This window comes from Haemorhous mexicanus, chromosome 2 (genome assembly GCF_027477595.1).
Source record: "Haemorhous mexicanus isolate bHaeMex1 chromosome 2, bHaeMex1.pri, whole genome shotgun sequence".
Classification (NCBI taxonomy): Eukaryota; Metazoa; Chordata; class Aves; order Passeriformes; family Fringillidae; genus Haemorhous; species Haemorhous mexicanus.
In genome coordinates, this window is record NC_082342.1 from 51,432,360 (window position 1) to 51,457,955 (window position 25,596).

Consider the following 25,596-nt stretch of genomic DNA (forward strand, 5'->3'; position numbering starts at 1 on the left):
AATGGGCTACTTTTGCAGATGTCTGAGTAAAACCCTGCGTGTTATCCCTAAGAAAGAAGAACGTGATTTCTTTGTGGAGACATGTATCTCCATCCTTTGGCCATAAAAATAATAATGGCACTTCTTCAGACGGAGTGCCAGCGGGCAGCTGAAAGGCAGGTATGCATTAGGTATCCACACCAAACATGCTGAATTCCTTCCATCAGTGCAACTCAGGTTTCTAGCTCCCTCCCTAACCTTCACCAAGTCCTTCTCTGCTCAGCATTCTCCACTTCTGTTGGTTTGTTGGCTGATTCTTTTACCCTTTTCAAAGCAGAGACCATTCACCTTGCTCACGGCCAGGGATTTAGCTGATGGAAACCCACCTATGTCCTCTGATTTCTAAAACACACCATGCAGAAACCACCTGAAAATGTGACCTTGAAAGCTCAACTCATTTGGCTTGCTGAGTATTCCCTTCCTTTATGTTTCTGATTTGTGAATAATTTAAACTTCTGATTGCACAAGCCAAGCCAATGTATCTCAATGTGGAATTACTCTATTTTGCCCATGCTGCCTTGTCAGATGGAGTCCTAAGGCCACAGCAGAAAAGGGAAGGGTGTATTTAAACACCAACAGGGAGCAGATTTGCAGCCAAAAGTTAGACAGCTGTAACAACCAGACTGTGAGTGAGACATGCAAACGAAGTGTCTGATGAGCTGGAACTGCATTTGCAAAGGACAGTACAAGGGACCATGCTGGAAGCAGTGAGCACCCTGACACCCTCATGTGTAAGTAAAAATGTGACTCCTTTTCATGTAAACTGCAACAGCTTACCACTTCTGTGGTGTACCTTTATTCCTGTGAAGGATTTTAGGGTAAGGAAGGATGTTTTGAACCTGACATGATTCCAGATGCTTTACAGTGAGAAGCAAATGAAAAACATGATGGTAAGAAGTATTTACACGATATTGAGTGGCCTAAATTTGTGGTCTTGAAGGTCTTGAAGACTTGTGTAGGACAGAATAGAAAAGTATTTTCAGAGTATGAATGAGCCTTTCAGAAAAAGTAAAATCAAGAAAAGAAACACTAGGAAAATGGTAATGTTCTGATTTGCCATCTTGATCTTTCAGCTTCGATGTGGCCTCTTCAAGGGCTGCTGTTATGGTCTGCACATCAGTCACCCTCCTGAAAACCCAAATTAAGAACTGCGGAGACTGAAAGCACTGGGTAAAGAATATCAAATATGTAGCATGCATAATCACATTGTCTATTGCTGAACTAGAGTGAAGCTGAAATGGAAATAAATTGCTGCCTCTGAACAATGTTTGTTTATGCCTGCTTTCCATCTTCATTATCTTTTTATAGGTTATACAAAAATAAAGGCACTAGGAGAAATCTTGTTCTCACTGCAGTCAGACAAACATCTAGCTGCCATAGACAGAGCCCAGATTTCATCAAGATGCGTTGGCACATACTTGGGGAAATGCCTGTAAAAGGCAAAAAGGGAGCTTACATGTTATGGTGCTGACAAGAAAGGCCTGAATCTACTGGAGAAATACCAAACCAAGAGGCTCTGTTTAAGCTAGTTCAGCTATCAGATGAATGCAACTGCTTCCGAAATTTTATTTTCAAATGGGAGGCGACAAAAGTAGCCTTTGGAAGACTCGGAAAACCACTCCAAAATATGCTGAAAGTCTAAGCTAACTAGAAAGACAATAGTTTGGAAACTGGAGAACTGTGAAAGATGAAAACCTTTCTTTCATACCAAGGGATGCGTCTTGTATTTTTATTCAGCTCAGGGTAATGTAGCTTAACATTCTACATAGAGGTCAGGCCTTTCCTAGACATAGAACAATTTTCCACTCTGCTTTACAGCTCAGAAGATTTACATAAAGCAAACTATGATTTGGGTCTTATTTGGTTTCTGACTGTGTCCTCTGGGTGTGACTCTCTGGACTAACTTTCCAAAATTTTCTTTGTGATCAGGAGAGGTAGATAGACCTTTTCTTCCAGGAAAACAGTTATGTCTGTCATGATTTGTCAGAAAAAGTCTTCAAAGTAATGGCATTAAGTTCATTATTAAGCTCATGGATGAGCTTATTATTCATTCATTAACTCTTTAAAACCCCCACTTTTGCATGTGGTAGTCTTTTTCTCAAATCACCCCCAGAGTAGTGGATCCTGAAGTGAGAATTGTACTCAATAAAAATATGCTAAAAATCAGAGGGAGGCAGGACAGGTAAAAAGAACTGATCTTAAACTAGTTCCTACCTCTTAACCATATCTCATTTTTCTCCCAACAAACATAACTTTTGTCCTTCCTCATCTTTTTGCATAGCTTCCTTCCTCAGCATCTTCACCTTTTCATCTTAAATAACTCCCAGCTCAGAAAAATATGCACCTTGTGAGTTCATTCTTGTATGATGGTAGAGCCAGACGTGTTGCTCTGTGTTTTGGAATAATAACCATGTTAGAAGGGTTTAACAAGCAAGGTGGGTGACAAGGTGCCTCTGCTGCAGCTCATGTTAATTGTGACCAGCTGTTGGAACACTGCCTGGGGTATGTCTGGGTCAGGAGCAGTCATTTATCTGGTCTTACCAGTTAGTTACGATACATGTCACATGAATTTATTTAATCATCCATGGTCATGTTCAAGCATGATTGAGACTTGAGGTGGAAAGAAGCCCATAGAGTGTGATGGCTCCATGTGGAGGGTTTAGAGGGAGGGAACAAGAATCTCTAGACTTGAACCACTGAGCAAGACAGCAGAGAGAAAAACGGAGCAGGGGAGGGCACGTAGCTTCAAAAGGAGATCAATTTGGGTCTGTATACCGAGTCAAAAACGAAAAATGGGGTCCAACACTGACACTATACAACATCCTGGTATGTTACCGTCGCCTGCCAGTCCGGTTTGCCCTGGCCTGCAGCCCTTCGCGCGGATTATTTTTCCACCCGCATCTGCCACCACCACCTCCCCCGCCCTCCCGGCTCCTCTCCAACCTCCGCCCCCCGCGCAGCCGCTGGCAGCCCCGCTGTTTGTCCGTGCGGGACGGTGTCCGTGCGGGACGGCGGGCACGGCGGGCGGCAGGGGGCGCTGCGGCCCCGCGCGGCCGTCCCGCGCATCCCGGCGCTCCAGCGGGAATGCCGGCGGGATACAGGCGCGGCGCCCGCACCTAACTCGCCCCGTTCTGCCTCCTGGGTGATTGCAGAGGAGATACCATGCTTTTTTATACTCTTAACGTGACACAGAAGTGCCTTCTAAATTCTTTAATGCATTAGTTAAATTGCTGATGACTGACTTCATTATCTTTTTTTTTTTTTTCCCCATGGAATCGCCAGCAAACATTTTCTTTTTTTTTTTAATTGAAAGACAGAAAGCTTAAAAATACTTCAGAAAGTTAGGGAAGAGTCCAGAACACAAATCTGATGAGGAGCAGCTGAGGGAATTCAGCCTGGAGGAAAGAAGGCTAATGGGGGACATTATTGCTCTCTACAACTACCTTAAAGAAAGTGTGGTGAGCTGGGAACCAGGCTCTTCTCCTAGGCAGAAAATCACAGGATGAGAGGAAATGGACTCAAATTACATCACGGGAAGTTTAGATTGGATATCAGGAACAATTCTTCAAGAAAGGTTGCTCATGTGTTGGAGCAGGCTGCCCAGGGAAGTGGTTGAGTCACTATCTTTGGAGATATTTAAAAGACCTACAAATGTAGAACTTCGGGACATGATTTAGTAGTGAACTTGGCAGTGCCGGATTAATGCTTGGACTTGATAATTTTATAGGTCTTTTCCAACTAAGTGATTCTATGATTCTCTAATTTTGAAAAAGAAAAAAAAGAAAAAAAAATGTGGGTTTTCTTTTTATAAGAACAACTCATATAATAAAATCTTTCTCAGAAGAACACCTTCATGTAGGTTGTGGCCCTGTTTATTAAAGTGGCCTCAAAATTGTTTCTTCAGAAGATATATTAAACTAGAACTTGTCACAGCGACTAAACCATTTCTATGCATCCAGTGCAAGGCTCAGCAAAGGGTTTTGCTGGCAGATAACATCCATTTTATGTCAGTTTCTGTAGTGAAACCGCACTGCCTCTCCTAAGAAGTTTGCTTCCCTAGTTCTCCCAAATTTAATCTATGCCTTACTCTGAAAGATCTTCTTCAACATATGAGAAACAGAGAAGTTTCCTCAATCTGCCTCAGAAAACTACTGCCAAGACCCACCTACTTCAACCGAGCCTGACACAAGCAACAGGGAAAACTCTGTCCATTCTGTTTAAAAGTCTGTATTTTAAATTTTCCTCATCTTTTCATCAACCTTCTATTTTCAGGTCCCAGATGAAAACAGCTGCAAGAAATTTGCTCTTTCATGGTTTTTCTTTAAGAAATACCTAATAACTTGGTCACTATTTTTAATTTTTCCTCTGTCTTGTTATGTCCTAAGAAATTTTGGTACAGATTTCAGCAAGCTTCATCTTTTGGATAAAATTATGCTTTTCAGTGCTAGTACCTGTCTTCTTAGAGGAGGACAGTCAGCAGCCCAGCCTATGGCTCATTGCAGACAACTTGTAAATTACATAGAGATTTTATCAAAGAATAATTTTGATGGCTGAAGCTTTCAAATAAGGTATCACATGGGGCATATATTTTACACTCCTCTGTTGGAAAACCAGACAAAAACTCACCCCAAAGAACAGGCAGCTGTGAGTCAGCAGATACTCCTGTTTTTACTGATTACTTATAGGCATGTCAGATTCAGCGCCTTATGTAGCAAAAATAAGCTAACAATGAGAGGAAGTGCAGGAGTATTTTTCTTATGATACTATTACATAGCCAGTGTTATTGATTAATTTTGCCATTAACTTTATTGCAGACTGATATCCAAACCATGCCTTGTGATAAAAATAGTGATTTCAGCATTCATTAAGTCAGGAAGAGTAACAACCTAGTTTGACTGCTCAGGCTGGTGCTCACAGGAACCTCACTGAAATCCCTGCTGCTTTAGCCACATTTTGGGGGATTCCAGCCAATTGTGATCCAGTTTGCAAAGAATAACTGGGACTGCTGAGGACACCCTTTTTAGGAAGTGGCTGAAAAGTGGCTGAAAATACAGTGAACCTCAGCTACCATGGCAACCTCTCTGAGGAAGAGCCTATACTGTGGCTGGTTCTTCTTCTGCTTCTTGTCCACATCTTCCGTCCTCTCAAGGGATCTTCTTCTTGGCTCCCACATCACCTTTCCACCCCACTAAGTATGCTGAACAAGAGGAGGGTTTTTGCCAGCAGACAGAGCTCCTTTGCCTCTACTCAGCACTGTCAAGGACACACCTGGAGTCCTGTACCAAGCTGTGGGTTCCTTAGTGAATGAGAGACATGGGCATACTGGAGAAAGTGCAGTGGAGCGCCACAAAGATGATTATGGGATAGGAATATCTCTCCTGTGAGGAAAGGCTGAGGCAACTGGGACTGTTCAGCACAGGGAAGAGAAAGCTCAGAGGTACAAACACCTGAAGGGAGTGTGCAAAGAGGACGGAGCCAGGCTCTTCTTGGTTGTGCCCAGTGACACAGAGGCAATGAGCACAGATTTTCCACCATATGGGTGGCCAAGTGTGGACACATTGCCCAGAGAGGTGGTGGTCTCTACCCTCAAAGGTATTGAAATGCTGCCTGGACAGGATCCTAAGCAGCTGGCTTTAGGTGCCCCAGCTAGAACAGTGGGGTTGGACCAAATGACCTCCAGAGGTCCCTTCCTCAATCCTGCTGTGATTGTGTGAACAGCTGCACAACTTTGTGGGCAAAGAAGAACTGGTGTGATGCCACCACAGAGGCCTGCCACAAATCAGAAAGTGGCATTGGGCTGTCCTTATCCTTGACTGTTCTCTAGAGGATGTTTGCTCATGGGAATGGCATGTTTATGCTATTAAGAAGCTGGATAGACAACCCTGAAGTAAGGTAAACAGATCCATCTCATCTAATGACATAAGTAAGTTTGCTTTAACTCTTTTCTTTTTCTTTTTTTTTTTAACTGCTCTGTGTTCAAGTACTCCAGTCTCATTACCCAACACACTGTAGCACTTCTACTGACATTAGTGGAATTATTAACTTCTTGCAAGCAAAGGCAACTTTAACTTCAGTATCTAAGGGTAAAGGTAGAAGAATCCTCACACAAATTCAAGAAGGAGAAAAAGATCTGCCTGGAACAAAAATGAAAACAGAAGATGGCAGATAAAGAACTGATACTCCTTGTCATCCTAGTATGGTAAAACTTCCCTTTTAAATGAAAATAGGTTTCTATAACTGACTAGATGATATTGTCCTTACTTTCCTGGAAGAGGGAATGAGGAGAGAACACAGAAGGTCTCAGATGTGTATGGAAGAATAATGGACAGAAAGAGGGAGAGTGGGAGAGAACAATTTTCTGCAAAATAAGAAAAGACAAAAATAAATATGAGATATTTGAAAAAAAATTACAGTTGCTATTTGGAACTAAATATGGTAAAAATTAACAAAATATATACTAGTTGTTCTTATTTGTGTCATTAGGAGGTTAGGGTTAAAAATAATTTCAATTCCAAAGCAGTTGTACAAATGTAAAATCCAACATATTCCTTATAGAGCATGTTGTAACAATAAATCACTTTTCAAACTAGCCCTTGTATCTGACACATTAGAAATCTTATCTACAGCCAAAGGAGTCTTTTACAACAGTAACAGAGCTAAATATTCAGGCAATAAGCTAGCTTGTCGGTCTGTTTGCCCTGCTAATTTTTTTTCCTGCAGTTTTAAAGGAAGACATTCAGAAAATCTAAATCAACCCAGCTAAACCAGCTACTCAGCTGAAATGTGAGTTTCATGAAGTTTCAGGTATTTTGAGAGATACATTTTCAGAAGTCTGTGAACAAGAGGTGCTCCACACTATATTATTTTGGGGGTCATTACAGGAGGGGCTCCTGCAGCAGGACAGGAAGCCCACAGCTCTGCTCTGCTGAGAAACCTGCCTCTGCTAAGCAGCTACAGCAGCAGCACCCACCCAATGCTGGGTAGAGATAACAGGGCAGCCCTGGAAGTTGGGCTGCACTCTGGGCATCTTTCTCCTTCCCAGTACCTTGGAATATAGGTAACCAGAGGAATTTTCTGGAGAAAAGAAGGGGAAAAGCAAATGGCTCCAAACCTCAAAAGAAAAAAAACACCCAAACTTTTAAGTTGCATTTACTTCTCTTGGAAAACAACTGTTTTCCTGCACAGTCCTTTCACCTTCAGGAATCTTCAGAAGTGATACCTTATCTTCTGATCCATGAAATATATGTTGATGGATGACCATGGTCTGCTGGGCCAAACAATTTCCCTGAGTAAGGAGACAATGTACTGGCCTTATCCAACATTCACAACCAGCTTGCACCCAAGTTTTTGCATGTTTTGGGAAAGAGACAAGATCAAACTTGATTCCCCCTGGGGTGCTCATTGATTTCACCTCCCTTCCAGTGGCAGGGCTCAGTGCCTGAACTTGCTCTGGAATGTTTGTCAGCTGTTTTGTTGGAGAGAAATCAGTGTATCGCTGGGAGTTGAACAGATCCTGCAGGTGGCTGGGTCCCACACATTTCTGGGTTCTCCTCCAAAAGAAACATGCTGGCCCATCTCATATTTTCCAGGATCTCTGCCATAGGAATTTATTGGACACCTGTATGTTCTGTGAGGGAATTTTCAACAGTACTGCCCTATAATTTTTGTGCAGTCAGACACACCATAGTCTAATCTGAACCTTGTTGGGATCTGAGTTTGCAGTCCTTGCTCATCTACAATTTCCTCTCATTTGCCAGTTACAGGGAGATCTTAGGCAGCTTCTCACATCTTCATTTCTTTCAGGTGCCCTGAAACTGTGTTTCATGAACATCTCTCAGTAAGAAAAGGGTGCAATTAAAAAAAAGGGAGCAGGAGTGGTTGTCAGTGGAAAACTTCCTCTGATGAGAAAGGTCACTGAAAGTTTCCTTTTACAAAATTCTCCAGTTTGTAAAACCTGAAACTACTACTGCCTGTGTTCTCAGGCCTCATCTATGCTCCTACCTCATCCACTAATGCAAGGCTAATTGTAAGCTAGATAACATTCCCTTTAGCCACAAACTCTTGTTTAGGATGACCAGAAGAATGTAAGATGAGAAACTGGAATAGTGCTTTTAATGTATATAGCTCTATTTACATATATATTGTATTGTGTATATTGTTTTCTGAAGTTCTTGGGATTAAATTTCTTGCTGCTGGGGAGCATTTATTTGCAGCAAGTAACACAGGCAAGATGCTTGTTCTTTCTTGAAACTTTTGCAGTTCTGAGCCTGTAATTTTAAGACTGACCTGCTTCCTTCAGTCTAAAGATATTGTGGAGATTTCCCTACAGGTGTTATTATTCTTTAGCTTTCCTTTGCTGGTTAAGTGTTGCCATTTCTGATGACACTGGTTCATCATACGGATACCATCTGTTGTCTGCACAATTTATTACTCAGTCTTATCTCCTGACACAGATTCTTAAAGGGAGCACAGGCATTTTTAAGAAAGTGTATATAATTCATTAAATGCTTCAGGCTATTTACATCAAAATTGTTTTTAAGAGTGATCTGTTAGAGACACGTGTGGAACTAGCAGTTCTCAGGATTTTGTGTCAAGTCTGTCTCTGATGCTTCAGATCCTAACGGTTTTGTATGTCCAAAGGCATTTGCATTTTTTTCCCTATAATAGCCAACCTTAGGAGAAGAAACACTGCCTCCCTATACACCTTACCTTGACTAAATATTATCTCAGCAGAAAGAACACCAGTCCTCCTAGAGGATAATAATACCTTGGGGCTCTCACACCTTTTGCTCTCTCTGCAGAACTGTCTCTTAGCCATGCTGACAGGGCCCTTTGGGCACCATCACATCCCAGATGCCAGTAATTTTTATTTATTTTGTTAGGCAGCCTGTAAAAGTAGCAAAGCCCAGTCAAGAAGAAAACACAGAAATCCCTCTTTGATAGGGTTTGCTTAGTAGTATCAGCAGTCATGCAAAGCATGAGATCATAAATTATTCATTTTCATTTTTACTCCACCTTCTCTTCAAATAGATCACGTAGACTTTCAACCATGAATGAATAATATCTAACAATTGCTCTTTGAAGTAAATACTATTATCTCTGTATATGGAGCTAAAAATGGACCACAGGTTGTTAAAAAAATTTCCAAGGTATGTACCAGAAGTATATAAATCAGGAGAAAAACATGAACTCAGTCCTGGATTTTGAATCAGCAAGATCATTTTTGATGGGAACAAGCCATTAATTTTAGAGAAAAACAGTTTCAGGCATTTGAGGTGGAAACAAATGCTATTTCCTTTTTTCTTAACAGTTAATTGCTGGGCTGATTTTCCATAGTGGAAAACAAGTTTTAAATTCCAAAACTTCTCACTCTAACAGTAAACAAAGGTACTTTCTATATATTAATATCATGCTTTCTTCTATTTAGATCATTAAACAACAACAAAAAAAACTGATAAGACAATGATGCATCATTATATTTTGCTCTGCTAAGGTATCTGATTTACAGATTATTTATGTGGGAAATTGCAGGTATATTATTTAAAGTGTTCAGGTCAAGCTAGCATTAACAGCAGGAAATACATCTACATCAGAAGAAAGAGAACAAAAACCCCAATAATTTAAATACTTTTTGCCTTGAGCATAAAATGTGTCAGATGCAGTAAGAGCAAAAGCCAGGCTGGGCAGGGAGAGATTAGGGTGATGAGAGGAAGAAGAGCATCTCCAGATGAGAGAAGAAAGATGAGACAGAAAATACAAGATTCAAGAGAAAAATAAATAAAAGGGGAAAGAAAGATGTGAAGGGATGCAGTGAGAGTGGGAAATGGAGATGAAAGGGCCTGAGGAGAGTGATGAGAAGACCTCACCTGCGAGCTGAAATGGAGTTCCAGCGGAGCAGCCCTGGGGCCAACTCGCTGTCATGGCTGGTGGTGCCCTGCAGTGCCCTGGCCCCACAAGTGAAACTGAGCCTGCAGGTGGTTGCCTTAAGGGTGCATGTCACTGCCCACAGTGAAACCACTTCTTCAAAAGAGAGGGCTCGAGACCTGAGCCACAAGGAAATGCTGTGGGATGTGGAGAAGAGGGGCCTCTCTGGGGGTTGGGGACCATCTTCCTTCTGTCAGAGGATGCCTCCACCAAGCCGAGCAGCTGCCTCCACTTCAGCTGCTCAGTCTCGAGTCCTTTACTCACACTTACTAAGACATATATTCTCCTGTTAATTTGTGTTGTCTTACTTCAACTCTTTTTTGTGAAGCAGTTACAATTTCTGCTTTCACATGCTGGCAGTAAGCAGAATTTCTACAAGTCCTGATGAGGGGAAGAGCAAGTGTTTTGCCAAAGCTAAAGAGCTCAAAAAAAAAAAAAATCCAAACGAAGTTTGTGCAATGCCACGGGAATACCCTGCCACATCTGTCGTGGCGGGCCAAGGGAGGTTCCCATGCTTGGTAAGCACTTGCTCTGCTGGTGACAGAGGACCTGCTGTGGTCACCTCTGAGATCCTGGGGGCTGCCACCCGGGCAGGGAGTGGGCTTGTGGCATGGGGCTGTGCTCATACCAGGGGGAACAGGGAACTAGCACTGTTTGCAGGAAGGTTCAAAGTCAGCCACAGCTGTTCTGAAGCTGTTACACAGATTACTTGTCTAGGGGATAAAAACAAAGGCCTCCAGGCTCAGACGCAAACCTGTAGAGGCAGAATCCCTCTGCCCTCAGCCTGTCCCTGCTTGCCACCTTCCTTGGAGCATAGTGCTTCAGGAGCTGCCTCCTCATCAGCTCCAGATTGTTGGTGTGCAAGAGGTGGAACTGGCCCTGGTGTACCTGAACTTGCTGATGCCAGCAAGTCTCACTGATTTATACAAGAACAGGACACTGCAGAGGGGCAGACAGATCTCCCTGCCTTGCACAGCTATGCATCACTCAGTCACCGGGCAGAAACCGTATCCACTTCTTAGGATTAAGCTCAAGCATCTCCCCTATGATCCCCCAGGACAGACCAGGGGATTTTTATCATTTGCTCAGCTGTTGTATTTTATATATAAAGTTATTTTTTTGTTCATTCAGTTGTTATTTTTACTTGCCAAGGGCTAAGCATTTATTCTGCAATTGTTCAGAACCTGGATAAAAAGAATCCCTAAGCAAATAAACTCAGTGTTGGTAAAGTGTTCTCAGAAACATCTCAGAGATTATATTTAGGTTTGTTATTGACACCTGCCTGGCATCAGTAATAAAATACCTTCTGCATTAGGGAAGTCAAAATAAAAATGTAGATGAATCAGAACTAGACAGACATACCACAGCTAAAAGAAGATACAATAAAACAACCTGAAGGTAACTGCAGGGGCAATGGGGCACAGAGGCCAGCATTGTTCATGGATATGAATGCATGATCTCTCACAAGACTGCCTTAGACACACTGACTGAGTCAACAGCATTGTACTGTTGTGCTCAACACAAGTAGTGTGTTTTGCAGGAGCTGAAATGATATGGAAATTAGGGAGGTACATATTTGCAAGGATGCAAAAATGAGAAAAGGAAACAGAATTCCACAGGCATTAAAGAAATTGATGCAAAGAGGAAAATACCAGGCTGGAAACAAGCCTTCTTGGCTTGCAGGTTGCCCCTTATTTTTCCACAGCCCTCACTGGTACATAGTCCCTCAGCATGAATGAGGTTTTAGACACCTCTGAAGATTGCCTAGTCCAGTGCTATACTCAAAATATGAACAGCTAGTACAGCCTGCCCCAGAGCACATCCGGTACAATTTTAAATACCAATAGGGATGGAGAGTCCACAACTTTTCCTGGCAATCTATTCAGCACTTAAACACCTCACAGTATAAAAATGTTTCCTGATATTAGAGTGAAATTCCCCTGTCACAATTTGTGCACATTGCATCTGGTCCTGTCACTGAAATGAGTCTGGCTCCCCCATCAGATATTTATACACATTCATAAGGCTCCCCCCAAGCGTTCTCTTCTATAGGCTAAACAGTCCCAGCCATTTCACTCCCAACCCCTTACCAGATACCCCAATCCCTTATCATTTTTAGGGAAAAAAAAAAAAAACAACGAAGGAACTACAGACCAGTGTAGTTAGCCTCGGCGTCTGTCAAGATCATGGAGCAGATTCCCCTAGAAACTATTAGAAGGTACATGGAAAATAAGGAGGTGTCTGGTGACAGCAAACATGACTTCACTAAGGGCAAATGGCACCTGACAAATCTGGTGGCCTTCTATGACGGGGTTACAGTTTTGGTGTGTGAGGGAAAAGCGACTGACATCATTTACCTGGACTTGTGCAAAGAATTTGCCACTGTCCTGCGTGAAACTTTGTGTCTAAACTGGACAGACATGAATTTGACAGAGAGGCACCAATCAGTGGACAAGGAATTGGCTGGATGGTTACACTCAAGGAATTGTGGGCAGTGGCTTCACATTCAAGAGGAGAGCAGTGACAAGTGGTGTTCCTGAGGGATCGGTTTTGGGACAAATCAGTTCAACATCTTTACCAATTATGTGTTTTCTATACTTTCCTGTACCCCTTTCAACCCTACACATATATACACGTTTTGCCCTCAGAAAACAGGGGTAGACAGTTTGTACTTCTGCTCTGAAAAGAACAGACATCTATCCCAGCCACTGAGTGCTCACTGTTGGTAGGGTAGCCTGGCAAAGACCTGTCTAAACACTTACATATCTACTGGGCAAGTGGATCCTTGTCCTCTGATTTGAAATTGGCAAGTGACCCAAGTGCTTTGTTTTCTCTTCCACCTGATGCACTCAGCAGTGGTAACTGCTAGGATTCCATTGAAGACATTTTGCTTTTTTGTGATTCTGACAAGGGGAAACTACAATTTAATAATGAAAATCTGTTGCTGGTGATTTAGCTGATCTGGTATCAAAAGCCTTTAATGTATATGTCAGTGTAAAAGCTTCTGTGAAAGAACCAGCTAGGACAGTTCACATCTACCGGACTAAGCCAAAGTATATTTATAAATTCTGCCATATTAACTTATTCCTAAAGATGCTGGACTGGGGCCTGAAAGGGTCCAATGAATGTATCAAACACGTGTTTATGACAGTAAAGCATTCTTTGAGTGAGCAGGGCTTTTTTCCACCATGAGAAAATGGTTTCTGTTATCAAGTATTTTATCCATCTTATGTCACATCCTGGTTGGCCTTCACTGCAACAGATAGATAAAGCCTGTGCCAGTGGGAGCATTCTCTAGCTAAGCCATACCAGCACAGTGAAACTAGACTTATATTTTAGTGCTCCTACTAATTTTAATTCTAGCTTCGGGCTAAGACCTCCCCCCCCCATACATTATTAATATAAGTGTTAGCATACATTATTAATGTAGGTGATAGGAAGAGCACTTCAGGGTCAACTGCTGATTTGTGACTTGATTTGAATTCAAAACTTCACTGAGTTGATTTTTTTTTTTTACACATGAATAGGAGTCTGGTTGGGAGCAACACCTGGTTTCTTCCAGATAGTTAGTAAAGACAATTGCCCAGTTAGGGACCCATGGGTATTGCCACAGCAGGTCAGTGCATGCAATCCAATATCCTGACTGCCATATTAGTAATTCTCAAATATTTCAAATGCAGATAAAAACTCCCTAATTTTGTGGGATAATCTGCTCAAGAGCGGCAATCTCCCTTTGACTTCAGACAGTAGCTGGTATATAGCCTGAAGTATCAGGCTTTATTTGAAAAAAATATGAATTATTAGCAATTATGAGAAATTAATAAACATTAAATTCTCATCTAATATTACTGTGGACCCTGATCACATCTGTTTTTTTCCTTAATTATACACTATAACAGTGGTCTTCAAAAGTTAAATTCAGATTATGTAAAAACTTTGTTTAGAAGTATTTCCTTTGATCTGTTTCAGTAATACTAGGGCCAGTTTTATAAGTAGAGATAGTATCTTCTAATAGACTCAGCTGGTACTGTTGGAAAAAACCCAGTGTTCACACATTATTTTCCAACTACTTGGTTGGTTAAACAAGATTCCTACCTACACAACTTGTCTTGCCTATACCTTAAGAAAAGTCAGCTACAGTAAGTCTTTCCCTTAAAAAGTATTAGTATTCATTTGCATTATCTGATGCCAGCCTGCACTTAGGGATCTGTTTACACATGATTTAATAAACATGTTAATTCTGGGTTGACACAAAGAGAAACTGTCACTCTCAATAGAAAACATGGCTTTTTCCAGTGTGGTTCAAATGTTAGCAGGGAGCTGCTTGGCACTTGCAAGCTGATTTGGCTGGAAAAAAAGAGCTCTTGGCAGATGTTTCCTTTCCAAGGATTCCCCCTCTTCCCTGATTTTTCATCTCAGAATGTTTTGTTCTGCCTTTCTGGCACTGCTCATACAAACTCTGTCACTTGGCCATGGCTGCAGGCGTGCATACAGCAGTATTTTCCCCTTTCTGGGTCGAAAAGCACACCACAGTTATCACTTAACTACAAAGTGGGACAAGACCCAGGGGTATCCAGCTCTTTCTCCTTCCTCTTGCTTCCTGAATTTCATGCAAAGTACAGCAATACTCTCCACAGAGGTGCCAGCTGCAATGATCAGGGGACCTAGTTTTGTGAAAAAAATATCATCAATCACTCCTTTGCAGGAATGCATAGTACATCTCCATGCACTACATGAAGCAGGGGAGCAAGCTGAAGCAGACAGAGAATGTTCTGTGGGCCTCCTCAGCACTCTGGCTGACCAGCAGGAACAGGCAATAAAATTCAGAATCTGGAGGAGAAGACATAATTAATGAGAAGATGTCAGGCTCCCAGCACTTCCTGCTGGTCAGTCTTCAGGCCACGTCCTTGTATATAGTGAACAGAAATGAAGGGACAGGAGAGGTGAAAGCTTGCCAGAGTCACAAAAAGAGGCTCATGCCACCTTGAGCTTCTTCCCATTGTTGGTTCTGCTCTACTGGACAAGACAATGTAAAAAAGGTGGGGGACATTTCCAAGTTGGTTTGCTGTTCAGTGGCTGAGGTACAGTACTTAGGCTGACTTTGGTGGGGGAGAAGCCAAACATTTTTGGCACCATACTGCACACCTCATTGCTAGGTGGGCACTCAGGCTGGCAGGATCATGCACTACTGCCCAGCCCACTATCTCAGCTCTTCCCACATCCAGTGGGAACGTTTTGAACCTGAGCTACAGCGTGCAGACAGAATAAATGTGGGTTGTGCGTACACAAGCCCGTTTGTGTCCTTGTTCCTAACCTCACCGTGTACATGTAATATTAGACATATGCAGAGATCAGCAAAAGAGCTGTGGGAAAAGCAGATTCACAAGGCTGAAAACACAGGTTAGAATACACTTCAGCAATGGGAGTGGCTATGCATCTCAAGTCTTTGCTTGGAAGAATAAACTTCATGTTCAACCAGTTTACCCAGAAAAGGCATTACCCTACGTGTATCATCAAATCTCTTGTAAGATAATTTGATACCATTAAATCCACAATACTAAAGCTCCAGACAAAAGGCCCACAGTCTTGGGAAAACTCTGGGTGAAAGCTGAGATTTTTCTTCTCCCTTACTTACATTTTTGTGGCTCCCTTTTAAACCACCTCAGATGTACATACAACTTTTCTACCCAGTTTGACCTCTGGGGAAGGAAGGGATTTTTCCAAGGGACATCATTCCTGGAATAAGAGGTGATAAACAGACTATTGATAAATAGACTATTGATAGTAAAGCTTAAGCAGAGAATGATATTGGGTTCCTGTCTCCCCCTCACACCTGGCATTACTTCAAAAAAACACCTTCTACCTCCCATTCCCCTCTATGAACCCATGCACTCTTAAAGTCCCCACTGCCTGAGACCTCCACCTTGTGCTGGCATTTTCCCTGGGCACCAACCAGCAGGACAAAGGGAGAGAAAACAATGCACTCCCAGACTCTCTCTTCTCTTCAGAAGCTGAGGGAAGTGTCATCAGCAGGTACCCATGTGTAGCTGGAACAGTGCAGGGAAGCCCTTGTTTTCACTCCTCAAAGGCATAACACTAATGCCAGGGGGCTGAGTGATACACAACCAAGCAGCTGGGACCGACCTGTGCACTAAAGCAAACAGATTCTGGTTATCTCAGAAGGCGCAAATTGGGAGTGAAATGTTTCCCATGGTTGAGGCTTTTATGAGGTCTTTCTCCCTCGTGGAATCTGCTGTGGTTTGTCTGAGCTCTGACACCAAGATTTTAATGGAGAAACCAATTGGGTCTTTCCACACTTTGGCCTACTTTTCAAGCTTGGAGGAAGACAGAAGCTGTGAGCTCTTTGCCATACTGTTGAAAGAAACTAAAAGTTTTTCCCTATGTGAAAGAAAATGGTTAGGGGGTTCAGACTCAGGGAGAAGATGCATAATTTAGTTTGCAGGTAAAAGCCCCTATATGAAGGATGCTCATCTAAGAAACAATTAAAAAAAGTTTGCCCAAACCCTGAATTTAAGGCAAAAACCTTCAGAAAAATTGTTGAGTAATGACACAGAGATTATATCCTCACCCTGTCTTCTTGACATACAGTCTAAAACTGAAGTCTAACACTGTTGTCCTTTCTCTAGTTTTCTGTCCAAAATTTTTGATCTTGAGATTTCACCTTAAGGCACGTTTATTTCTCAAGGCCTTTTTACACTCTATCTGAGGAAGAAAGACTTTGATTTGTTCCAATGAGACAAGCTCACTCATTATTTTTAATTTTCTTTTCACACAATCTGTCAAAGCATCTTCTAGGCAGGCCCTGATTTTCTTTTCATTTTTAATAAGAGAGAAGGCTATGATAGACAACAAGTAATCTTAATTCTACAGTAAATGTTTTTCTTACCAAAATAATGTCAAGTACACTTTAACTTATATTTTCTTAACATATATACACACTATTTCAGCACCACGAGCTATGCCAAAAACTTGACTGAGTATAAATTGAAAAAAGTTAAAATCTTGAGTAGCATCGCAAGAGAGTCAGTTAAAATTCACGTAACAAAGTTCTCCAAGCTCCGGGGAAAAGAAGTGAAGCATATTCTTAAGAACTGCATCTCGTCACCGGGAGAAGGAGAATCCCTCGGGCCGCGTTCCCCTTATGCCAGCAGGCAGGCAAGGCACGGCCAGCAGGCTGCCGTGGGGTTTTCTGGCAGGAAAGAGGTACCAAACTTTTGCGGAGGGAAACCGCTTCAGACCCTGCTGGGACGGCCGGTGCTTTGACCTCGACCCCGCGAAGCGGGAGAAGGCTCGAGATCCAGCCCGGCACAGCGCTCGAGAGCCGAGCGGCCCCGGGGCAGGGGCCGGGCCGCGTGCCGGGGGTCACCTGTCGCCTGACACCTCCCGCCACGGGCGCTTAGCGCCCCTCGCCGCCCCGGCCCCTCCGGACACGACGCTCGGCCACCCGCGGAGCGTCCCGCCGCCATCCCCCGCATCCCCATCCCCCTCCCGCAGCACCGGCTCCCCCTCCGCCTCCGCGGCTCGACCGGCGGCGCTACCCAGGATGCTCCGCGCCGGCGCAGGCGCGGCCGCTCAGGAAGAGGAAAATGGCATAAACAACCCCGAGCGCCGGGACCGCTGAGGAGGAGGAGGCGCCGCCGCCCCGGGCCGCGCGGCCCCTTTAAGAGGCGCGGAGTCGCCCCCTCCTCCTCCTCCTGCCCCTTCCGGAGCCGGACCCGGGGTGACGGCGGTCCCCGCGCCCCTTCCCCCTGCCCGCCCCCTTCCCCATGGTGCCGACCCCGGCGGCGGGGCGGTTGCCATGAACAGCAGCGGCCTGCCCTGCTCGTCGCCGTCGCCGGTGGTGGGGCCGCCGCCGGGGGCGGGGGTCGGCGTGGCGGGTCCGGCGGCCGGCGGGGCGGGGGCCGGCGGCGGCGGCGGGGCCGTGAAGCTGAAGTTCTGCCGCTACTACGCCAAGGACAAGACCTGCTTCTACGGCGAGGAGTGCCAGTTCCTGCATGAGGAGCCGGGCGCCGCCCCCGCCGGCCCAGGGCCCGCCGCACCCCCCCTCGGCGGGCTCCCGCTCGGCATCCCCCCACCCGCCGCCGCCGCCGGACCGGGCTACTCGGCTCACGGGGCAAGCTCGGGCCCGGCGGCAGCGGTGGTGGGGCCTAAGAAAGCCGAGCTGGGGGCGGGAGGCGGCGGAGGCGGCGGCGGCGGCGGCGGCGGGGGGCTGGATGGCCCGCGGCTGGCGAGTGAGTGCGGCGGGGCGGCCCGGGGGTGGGGTGGGGGGGGCGCTGCCGGGAGGGGGCGGCGGGCGGCGCGTTGTTCCTCATCCCCGACACGCCGCGGTGCTTCCGGAAACAAATAACAACAGCCATGGTGGTGGCGGGGGACCCCGGGCCGCCCGCCCGGCTGCGGCCATCCCGGCTGGACTGGCTGCCCAGAGGAGACCCGGCCCGCGCCGATGGGAAGGAGCGGGCAGGTGTTTGTGGGAGGGGGCTCCTCCTGTGTGGCTTTAAAGGGGCTCCCGGGCAGCTGTCTATCCGTCCCTCTAGCGCTAGGCTTTGTGAAGGTTCACAGGTATTCCCTGCCCGAAGTCAGGCCGGGAGCAGGAAGGCAGCGCTTTCCCGAGCGGTACCCTTGGATGGGCTCTTCCGAACAGCGTATATTGGGGCGGCGGCTCTGGGAAGTTTGAAATGCTCTAGCTAAAATACAACGTTAAAATTCTGAAAAAAAAAATTATAAATTGCGATTCACTTCATAATGAGAAGAATTGCCTTATGTTGAGGGTGGCAGAGCATTTGAACGGGCTGCCCAGGGAGATTATGGAGTCTCCCTGTCTGGAAGCATTCAAACCCCACCTGGACGGATTTCTGTGTAACCTGCTGTGGGTGATCCTGCCTTGGCAGGGGGATTGAGCTAGATGATCCCCAGATCCTTTCCACCCTTAATGTTACTATGACTCTGTGATGGGTGTCTGTGTTATTTACTACTGTGAGCAGAAATTGTCTCAGAATCTTTTTCTGAGGTTTTCCAGCCCTTATGCGCAGCCTGTTTTCAAATGGTGAGAGTTCAGATAGCTTGTGTGTCATGTAGAGCTGCACTGCTGGTCGGTGTTGCATCCCCCTGATGTCCAGGCCGATAGTTAGATGGAGCTTGCAGTAAACTGAATTAAAGAACCATTTATTTTGTAGGTGAAGCAGCATTTGGCAGGCTAGGAAAACATGCTCCTTCAGAAAAGCCGTGCCTCTTTACATGAGTATATTCAGCTTGGCTGCATTATTGATTTTTGACACAAACATGGCATTTATTTACATTAAATGCTTTAGCTACTGAATGGTCACAACCATATTTTTTCTGAAATTAAGATGCAACGATGCTGAACACCCTGTATGTAGGTTTTTAGTGCTTGGTAAATCTTTCAGGGTCCTGCAGTTGTTGTTTTGTGAGGTTTGGTAAGCTTGTGCTGCTGAGTATTATCTCTGTAGCTGGTAGCTTCTCAGTGTCTTGCATTAGCACAAGACTATCATGTCTCCCCTTTCAGGAGGAGCCTTTAATATACTGCTGCATAAGGCTTTCTTTTAAAAGTCTTCCAGATTTTTGTTGATTAAGTTATTCAAGCTGAAGGCTCTCTTGCATTTATTTATTTAATTAAATAGAAACGTGTTGGAGAAATTCAGCAGCAATAAGTCAATCTGTGTCAATTTTTCGTTTGGACAGAGTTTGGTGTGGAACACACTTTTTCCCTGTGGGAAAGAAAGTGGTTAGGGGATTCAGACTTGGGGAGAGGATGCATAACTTAGTTTGCAGGTAAAAGCTCCTATATGAAGGATGCCCTTCCCAGAAACAGTTTAAAAAATTGCCCAAGCCCTGAATCTAAGGCAAAAACCTTCACAATTTTTGTGTGCTTGGGGGTTGATACTGCTGAGCAGTTAAGTTATTTGAAACACTTGCTTCTATTGAACGTGCTTGCTGCAGTTGTACCCAGTTGAGGAGTGAGGGCACCAAGAATGGAGAAACCTGCTATGATGCTGTCAGTGGCTGCCTGTTGGGAAGGCCACATCGCTTTGTTGTAGGGGGTAAAACGCTTCAACTGGTGGATCTTGAAGGACACTAGCTAGGAAAAAGAGCCCAGAAACAAAGGACTGGGAAATTAAAGTTGAAAAGCTAGGAAATGGGCCTTATCTCGCTTCTGAACTTCGGTTTGGGGATGCATTTGTGAAAAAAATAAGGAAAATAATCCCTCAAAATCTGAAGTTGATATGTGTAGGTACTGACAGGCTAGTATCTAAATTCCTTACCTTGCTGATGGCCTGTGGTGTTAACAGTATGATTTACAAGTGGATGGAATGAAAGTTTTGTTTCTGTGGATGTAGGAAGTAAGACACAAAGTCATATTAAAAAAGTTCTGAAGTTAAGAGTATGAAAGTGGAAATTGCCAAAAATCACCTGCCTGTATGGTCACTGACTGTCTAATTCAGAAGTATTTGGTAGTCTTAAGGTGACTATGGATGCTGTCTTCTCTTGCTCCTTCCTCACTGAACACCAGCCTCATTCTGTGCACAGAGGAGATAATACTCATTGACTAATTAACTGGGTAGTCCTATTTATTGTTAAAAGTGGGTCAGTGCCTCATTCTAACATGCGTGTTACTCTAATCCTGCTTTGAGTACGGGATTATTAATTTGCTTATAGGTTTTTCTCTGGTAATCACAAGGGCTCCCCAAATACCAACTTATTTTCACCACGTGGGTGGTAAGAATGTTGAGTGATGAGGAGATGGTGAGCAGTGAAAATACAAGAAATATTCCAGTGTGGAAGTATTCCACTATTAGAGTATGAAGAGGAATGAGCAGCTGACATCCTCAGAGCTAACCAGGAGGAGTTTCTCAGGTGATGTGTGGTTAAGCTAGTGTGTTCCCATAGATGTTTGAAGCGCTAACATCTGACAGAATTCCAGAAGGGATCAGATAGTCTTGGAAGAAAACTCTCCTTGGGATTATTAAATACAAAAGAATCCCCATCTCTGGATCAGACTCATCTTCCCCTACGTATATATGGCTGAAAACCTGCTGGGAAATCCTGCTTTATCCTTGCCTCATACTTGTGCTTTTGTCCACATAGCTACTGCTGTCCAATGTCAGAGATGAGGTATTGGGCTTAATGAGGCTTTGGCTTGATGGTGTGGATTTTTATGTTCCTGGGGGGCAAGACTGACCATGCCCATGAGCTCCACCCATTCTCAGGAGGCAGCACTGCTGCTCGCTGCCCCCAGACTATTTGATATGGAGCATGTGTTCAAAGCACCATTCCTCCTGCTTCTGCCAGAGTTGAGTGCTCAGCCTTCTGCATGGTTCACCTTCAAAGAGTAAGGTGGCCAGCTGACTGCATACAGAATGGGGAATGTAGTTGATATTGCCTATCTAAAGTTTTAAATAAAAACATTAATCCTTTTTACATAGAACTTCTGTGACAAAATTAGGCAGAAAGGAAAAGAATGCATTTTATCCAAATTTGGTAGCTACTTAAATTTGCTCATGGTACTTTTCTAATAGATGTATGTCTCACGTGTGTAAAGGCTATAGACGAAGCAGACATGGAGGAATGACTGGTGCTTGCTTTTTAGAGGAAAATATATGTTTGATTAACAGGGTTTAAAGGAGTAGTTTATGGAAGGAGAGCATCGTAGCATGAAGTTTTTCTTCTTGTATGTGCCCTCTGTTCTCTGTGGCACTTTTCAGCTTTTGTAAGCAGCAGACCAGCAGCCTGCTTTGCTGCATGCTATGGGCTCGTTCCTAGGCCACTATCCCTTTGCAGTGCTGCCTGAGGAAAGATCCAGAGGGAAATGTTGTGGTATTAAATGTATCATGCCTATACCTAGGTCAAATAAGTTGAAGTTGCATGGACAACGGCCATTGTATTTGCTAGCATTCAGGTAGTTGAACAGGTAATATTCTTTTGCATGTAGATCTCATATATTGATAGATACAAGCTGAAGTATGGCTCCAAACATTGGCTAATTTCTGCCCCACTTTTTGCTGTGAAGTTTATAGTACATAGTACTCACCCTTTCTTCTGGCTTCTGGTTCCTATAAAACACTGGGCTGCGGAGCTGAGGAGTGCTGGGTGTGCTCTGGGCGCAGTGGCAGCCACGGAGCTGCCTGTGAGGAGCTGGCCACAGCAGCAGTGCTGCTGCTGTGTGAGTTTACAGGGTCGGAGCCTAGCCCACCCTTTCACTATGACATGTTTGCATCTGGTTCTCTGCTAGAAAGCTTTTTGCAAAGCCCTCCTAGAAATATGTAGTTGGAAAACAGGTCTGTGTTTCTGCAAGGTGGCATTTTTCTATGGCTGCTGAGAATAGCCCATCTGTGAATAGACTTTATTGCCAGCCTGCGAGAAGGTGGAAAGAGACATCAAAACTTGGCATGTGTTGGGTTGGCCTAATAAAAGCATTATGTTTGTTTTCACAGCCCTAATAAAAGCATTATTTCTGTTTTCACAGCCAGCCATCTGCATGTTTTGTCCAGTCAGGGCAGTAGTGGCCACTGCTGTAGCAATTCCATATGCAATTGCTCCGTGTTTGGTTTAGTGGGCATTACAGCTTAGGTTTTGTGGAATCCCTAAATACACTAGGCTTGCAGTAGAAAGACATGGACATTTGCAAATGTTCTGGTTTTTAAAGGGTGCTTGATTGTTTACCAGTATGCTCCTTTTTAAACAAGATGAAGCAGCTGATACAGAAAAAATGGAAAGATAGCTATTTGTCAAAACTGACACTAAGGGTAATCTGTTGGATTACATTTCTTAATGCAGTGAAACTGGTCAGGGTTATTCTAAATGTGGGTTTTTCTTATCTTTGTTAGCATTTCAGTATTTACAAGTTGAAGTGTTTAGAAACAGTTATATGAAACTTTTAAGTACAAGTATAGTTGCAGTATGCCACATACTCTTCACTTTTCCTGCGGTTTGTTTCTTCTCCACTTCTGTGCAGAAAGTACATGTTATAGTAAAGGTGGATGGTTGAGAATTCTTTTTCCGAACATGTTTGTGCTTTCTGTGAGTGATGCTATATTAGTTGTGTACCTCACTTGGGTGTTTTTTTTCCTTTAGAAGTACCTCCCTCTTCAATTTTCATTATGCCTTTTCCAGGAGTTGACAGATCACACAATTTTCCTCTTGTTTTGCTCTGAATATTTTTAAGAAATGGGGAAAAAATGCTTAGCATTTGGAGGCTGATACAATTGAAAATTGAAGCCTAAAACCAATAACCTCTTAGAGATGCATGAGAGGAAATGAAAGTTATTGAGTTCACTTAATCACTTTTTGTCTCATATGTCAGCTCCAGAAACTAGGCAATTAGACATGGGTTTTTTTTTTTTGCTTTTACGTGTTTCATGTGGAAATAACAGAATCACAGAATATTCTGAGTTGGAAGGGACCCACGAGGCTCTGTTAAGTGAATGGCCCATAGGAGGAAAATTATTCAGGAGAGCTAAGGAAAAAGAAAGAGAAGGAAAAATTCCTCAATCTGCAAAGTTATTTGAGATTTTGAAGGCAGTGAAACTTAAAAAAAATTACACTATTAATTTGCTTTCATTTTATCTGTTAATATACCTCATTTTTTTTCTTACTGCATAGGAAATCATTCAGCGTTCAGATATTTCACAAGAGCTGTGGATATCTGAGGAGTATTGGTAATTACTTGTTTCTGGTAGGACTCCCCTGTGTTGGGTACTGAAGAATACTGCAGCACTTTTGTCACTGTTTTCTGGCTTCAAGGGCAAACATGGAAAGGAGTGTGAGTGTGGGGGTAGTTATTTTATAGGAGCAAACTCTCTGCAATATCTTAGTAATGGGAAGCTTGTTTTTCGAGGCTGAGGACATCCCTATTTAATTTCTGTCTAGCAGGTATTAGAAACTGATTTTTTGGTTTTTTTTTAGGTATTGCTGTAGGAGTGGGCCTTCAGGAATGATTTGAATGTCCAGAACGTAGTGACTGAGGATTAGCTCAGAAAGGTTTCCATGTGTAAGGAACCAGCTAGAAGCAAATTCAGACTATTGTGGGTAAAGTGGGCAAATACTAAGTGAGGCTAGAGTGATAGACACAAGCATTTCTATAGAACCTCCAAAGCAGAAAAAATAATCTTGATTGTGAGACCGCTGATGAAAAGGGGTCAGTGCAGGGATTTAGATAGTAAGCTGATGTGGCTGATGTTTTCCTCATTTGTTGCTTTCTAGTAAAGATGTCATGCTTTATGCCACCAGAAAAATGGTATGGTGAATCACTGTGTGTGTTTGGACATGAGTTGAAATTGATCACACTCTTGTGTGTCTGTAGGCTTCATGAGTCTTTCAGTAGTTAAAAAAGTTCCAGTCATGTGGTTGCCTTGTTTGATTCTCGGAGATATTTTGTGCTTAAAACTTACTTACATTTTTTAATTTGCTTTTTAACAGCCTTTTACTCCTGACCTTTTTAAAATTTGAGAATAGAGCTATAGAAACAAAGCACATATATATAAAAGTGGGAGCAGAGACCCACATTATACAAGTTGTTGTCAAATTGGTCATACAATGTGTGATTGCTGTAGTTTATGGATAGTCTCTCAACTTCAGTTGGTCAGCTGCTGAGGCAAATGGCAAGAAGGCTTTTCCTTTCTTTTGTGCATTCTCCCATGCTGTGAAAAATATCCTTATGTTCTCTTCAGGTTATCTGCACATGCTTCATGTAATTATTTTTAGAAAATGTTGAGTTTTAGTTGGAGGCTATTAAAACAAAAGCTTAAATGTTAAAAAAAACTTGATGCATTTTATTGAACAATTCAATGCAATTTTTTAGGAATTGTAAAAGATCTTGGAGAGGGTTAGCTCTGAAAGCTATGGTATTAGTAATTGTATCACTTTAAATTGCTGTTTCTGATAACAGAATAGTTCTGATTACTCTTTTGAGAAAGTATCAACTTTAATTTGTACTATCACTGTGCTTTTGGATTTGGTCCATGAGGAGGAGTGCAGCTGCTCTAGACTCTGAAACAAGACTTTTACAGAGCAGAAGGATGGCACCTATGCTGTTTTTCTGTCTTCATCAGATGCTTCATCTTCATCAGATGCTTCTATGCTATGGGAGGTATATGAAAAAAAAGCACAGCCATTTACTATAATGGTAAAGATAGCTGTTTTCCTTTGCTTGCCCATGAATATCTCGTGGGGTAGTGGGAGTGTTTGTAAATAAGGCAGCATTTCCCAAACTGTTTTGCTTCCTGTCTGTCTTTCAGCCAACTTGGTTCATTTGTGCTGTCCGCCCTCCGACTGCACTCTGTCACAGTGTCCTAACCCAGGCGTGTGCTTTCATTTTTGCCTCTCATGCCTGGAAGCATCGTTCATTTTCTTTGTCTGTTGCCTCTATTTCAGAGATTCCTAGTCCGTGTTTCAAAAACATTGCATTAAATGAGAGAGACATAAGAACAGCGGAGAATCCAATTTCCCTAACAAGTTCCAAGTAGGAGCATTGTAGAGAAAATAGCACTGAGGTGTGCAAGTGAGGTTAGCAACCAGCACAGGATTTCCTGGTGTACTGAAATGTACATGTCAGTACAAAAAGAAAAACAAGTGTAAGCTCCTCTGACACCTTGGTGC

General features: G+C 43.5%; 2 protein-coding genes across 6 annotated transcripts in view; one reads left to right on the top strand and one right to left on the bottom strand.

Moving 5' to 3' along the window:
• FLT3 (fms related receptor tyrosine kinase 3) overlaps nucleotides 1-10,022 on the bottom strand; it is a 41,354-nt gene extending 31,332 nt beyond the window's left edge. The window contains exon 1 of the mRNA XM_059838800.1: nucleotides 9,906-10,022. Within this exon, the coding sequence (XP_059694783.1) occupies nucleotides 9,906-9,960 (55 nt within the window). The 5' untranslated portion in view covers nucleotides 9,961-10,022. The remainder of the gene's footprint in view (nucleotides 1-9,905) is intronic.
• Nucleotides 10,023-17,549: 7,527 nt separating this feature from the next.
• The window catches only part of PAN3 (poly(A) specific ribonuclease subunit PAN3), an 80,114-nt gene continuing 72,067 nt past the window's right edge, over nucleotides 17,550-25,596 (top strand). For 4 of the 5 annotated variants that reach the window (XR_009485357.1, XM_059838803.1, XM_059838802.1 and 1 more), the window contains exon 1: nucleotides 17,550-18,215. Coding sequence is in view for 4 of the 5 variants with exons in the window: in XM_059838803.1 (XP_059694786.1) it covers nucleotides 17,783-18,215 (433 nt within the window). In the remaining variant the exon portion in view is untranslated. The remainder of the gene's footprint in view (nucleotides 18,216-25,596) is intronic. The other variant, XM_059838801.1, reaches the window with a different exon arrangement.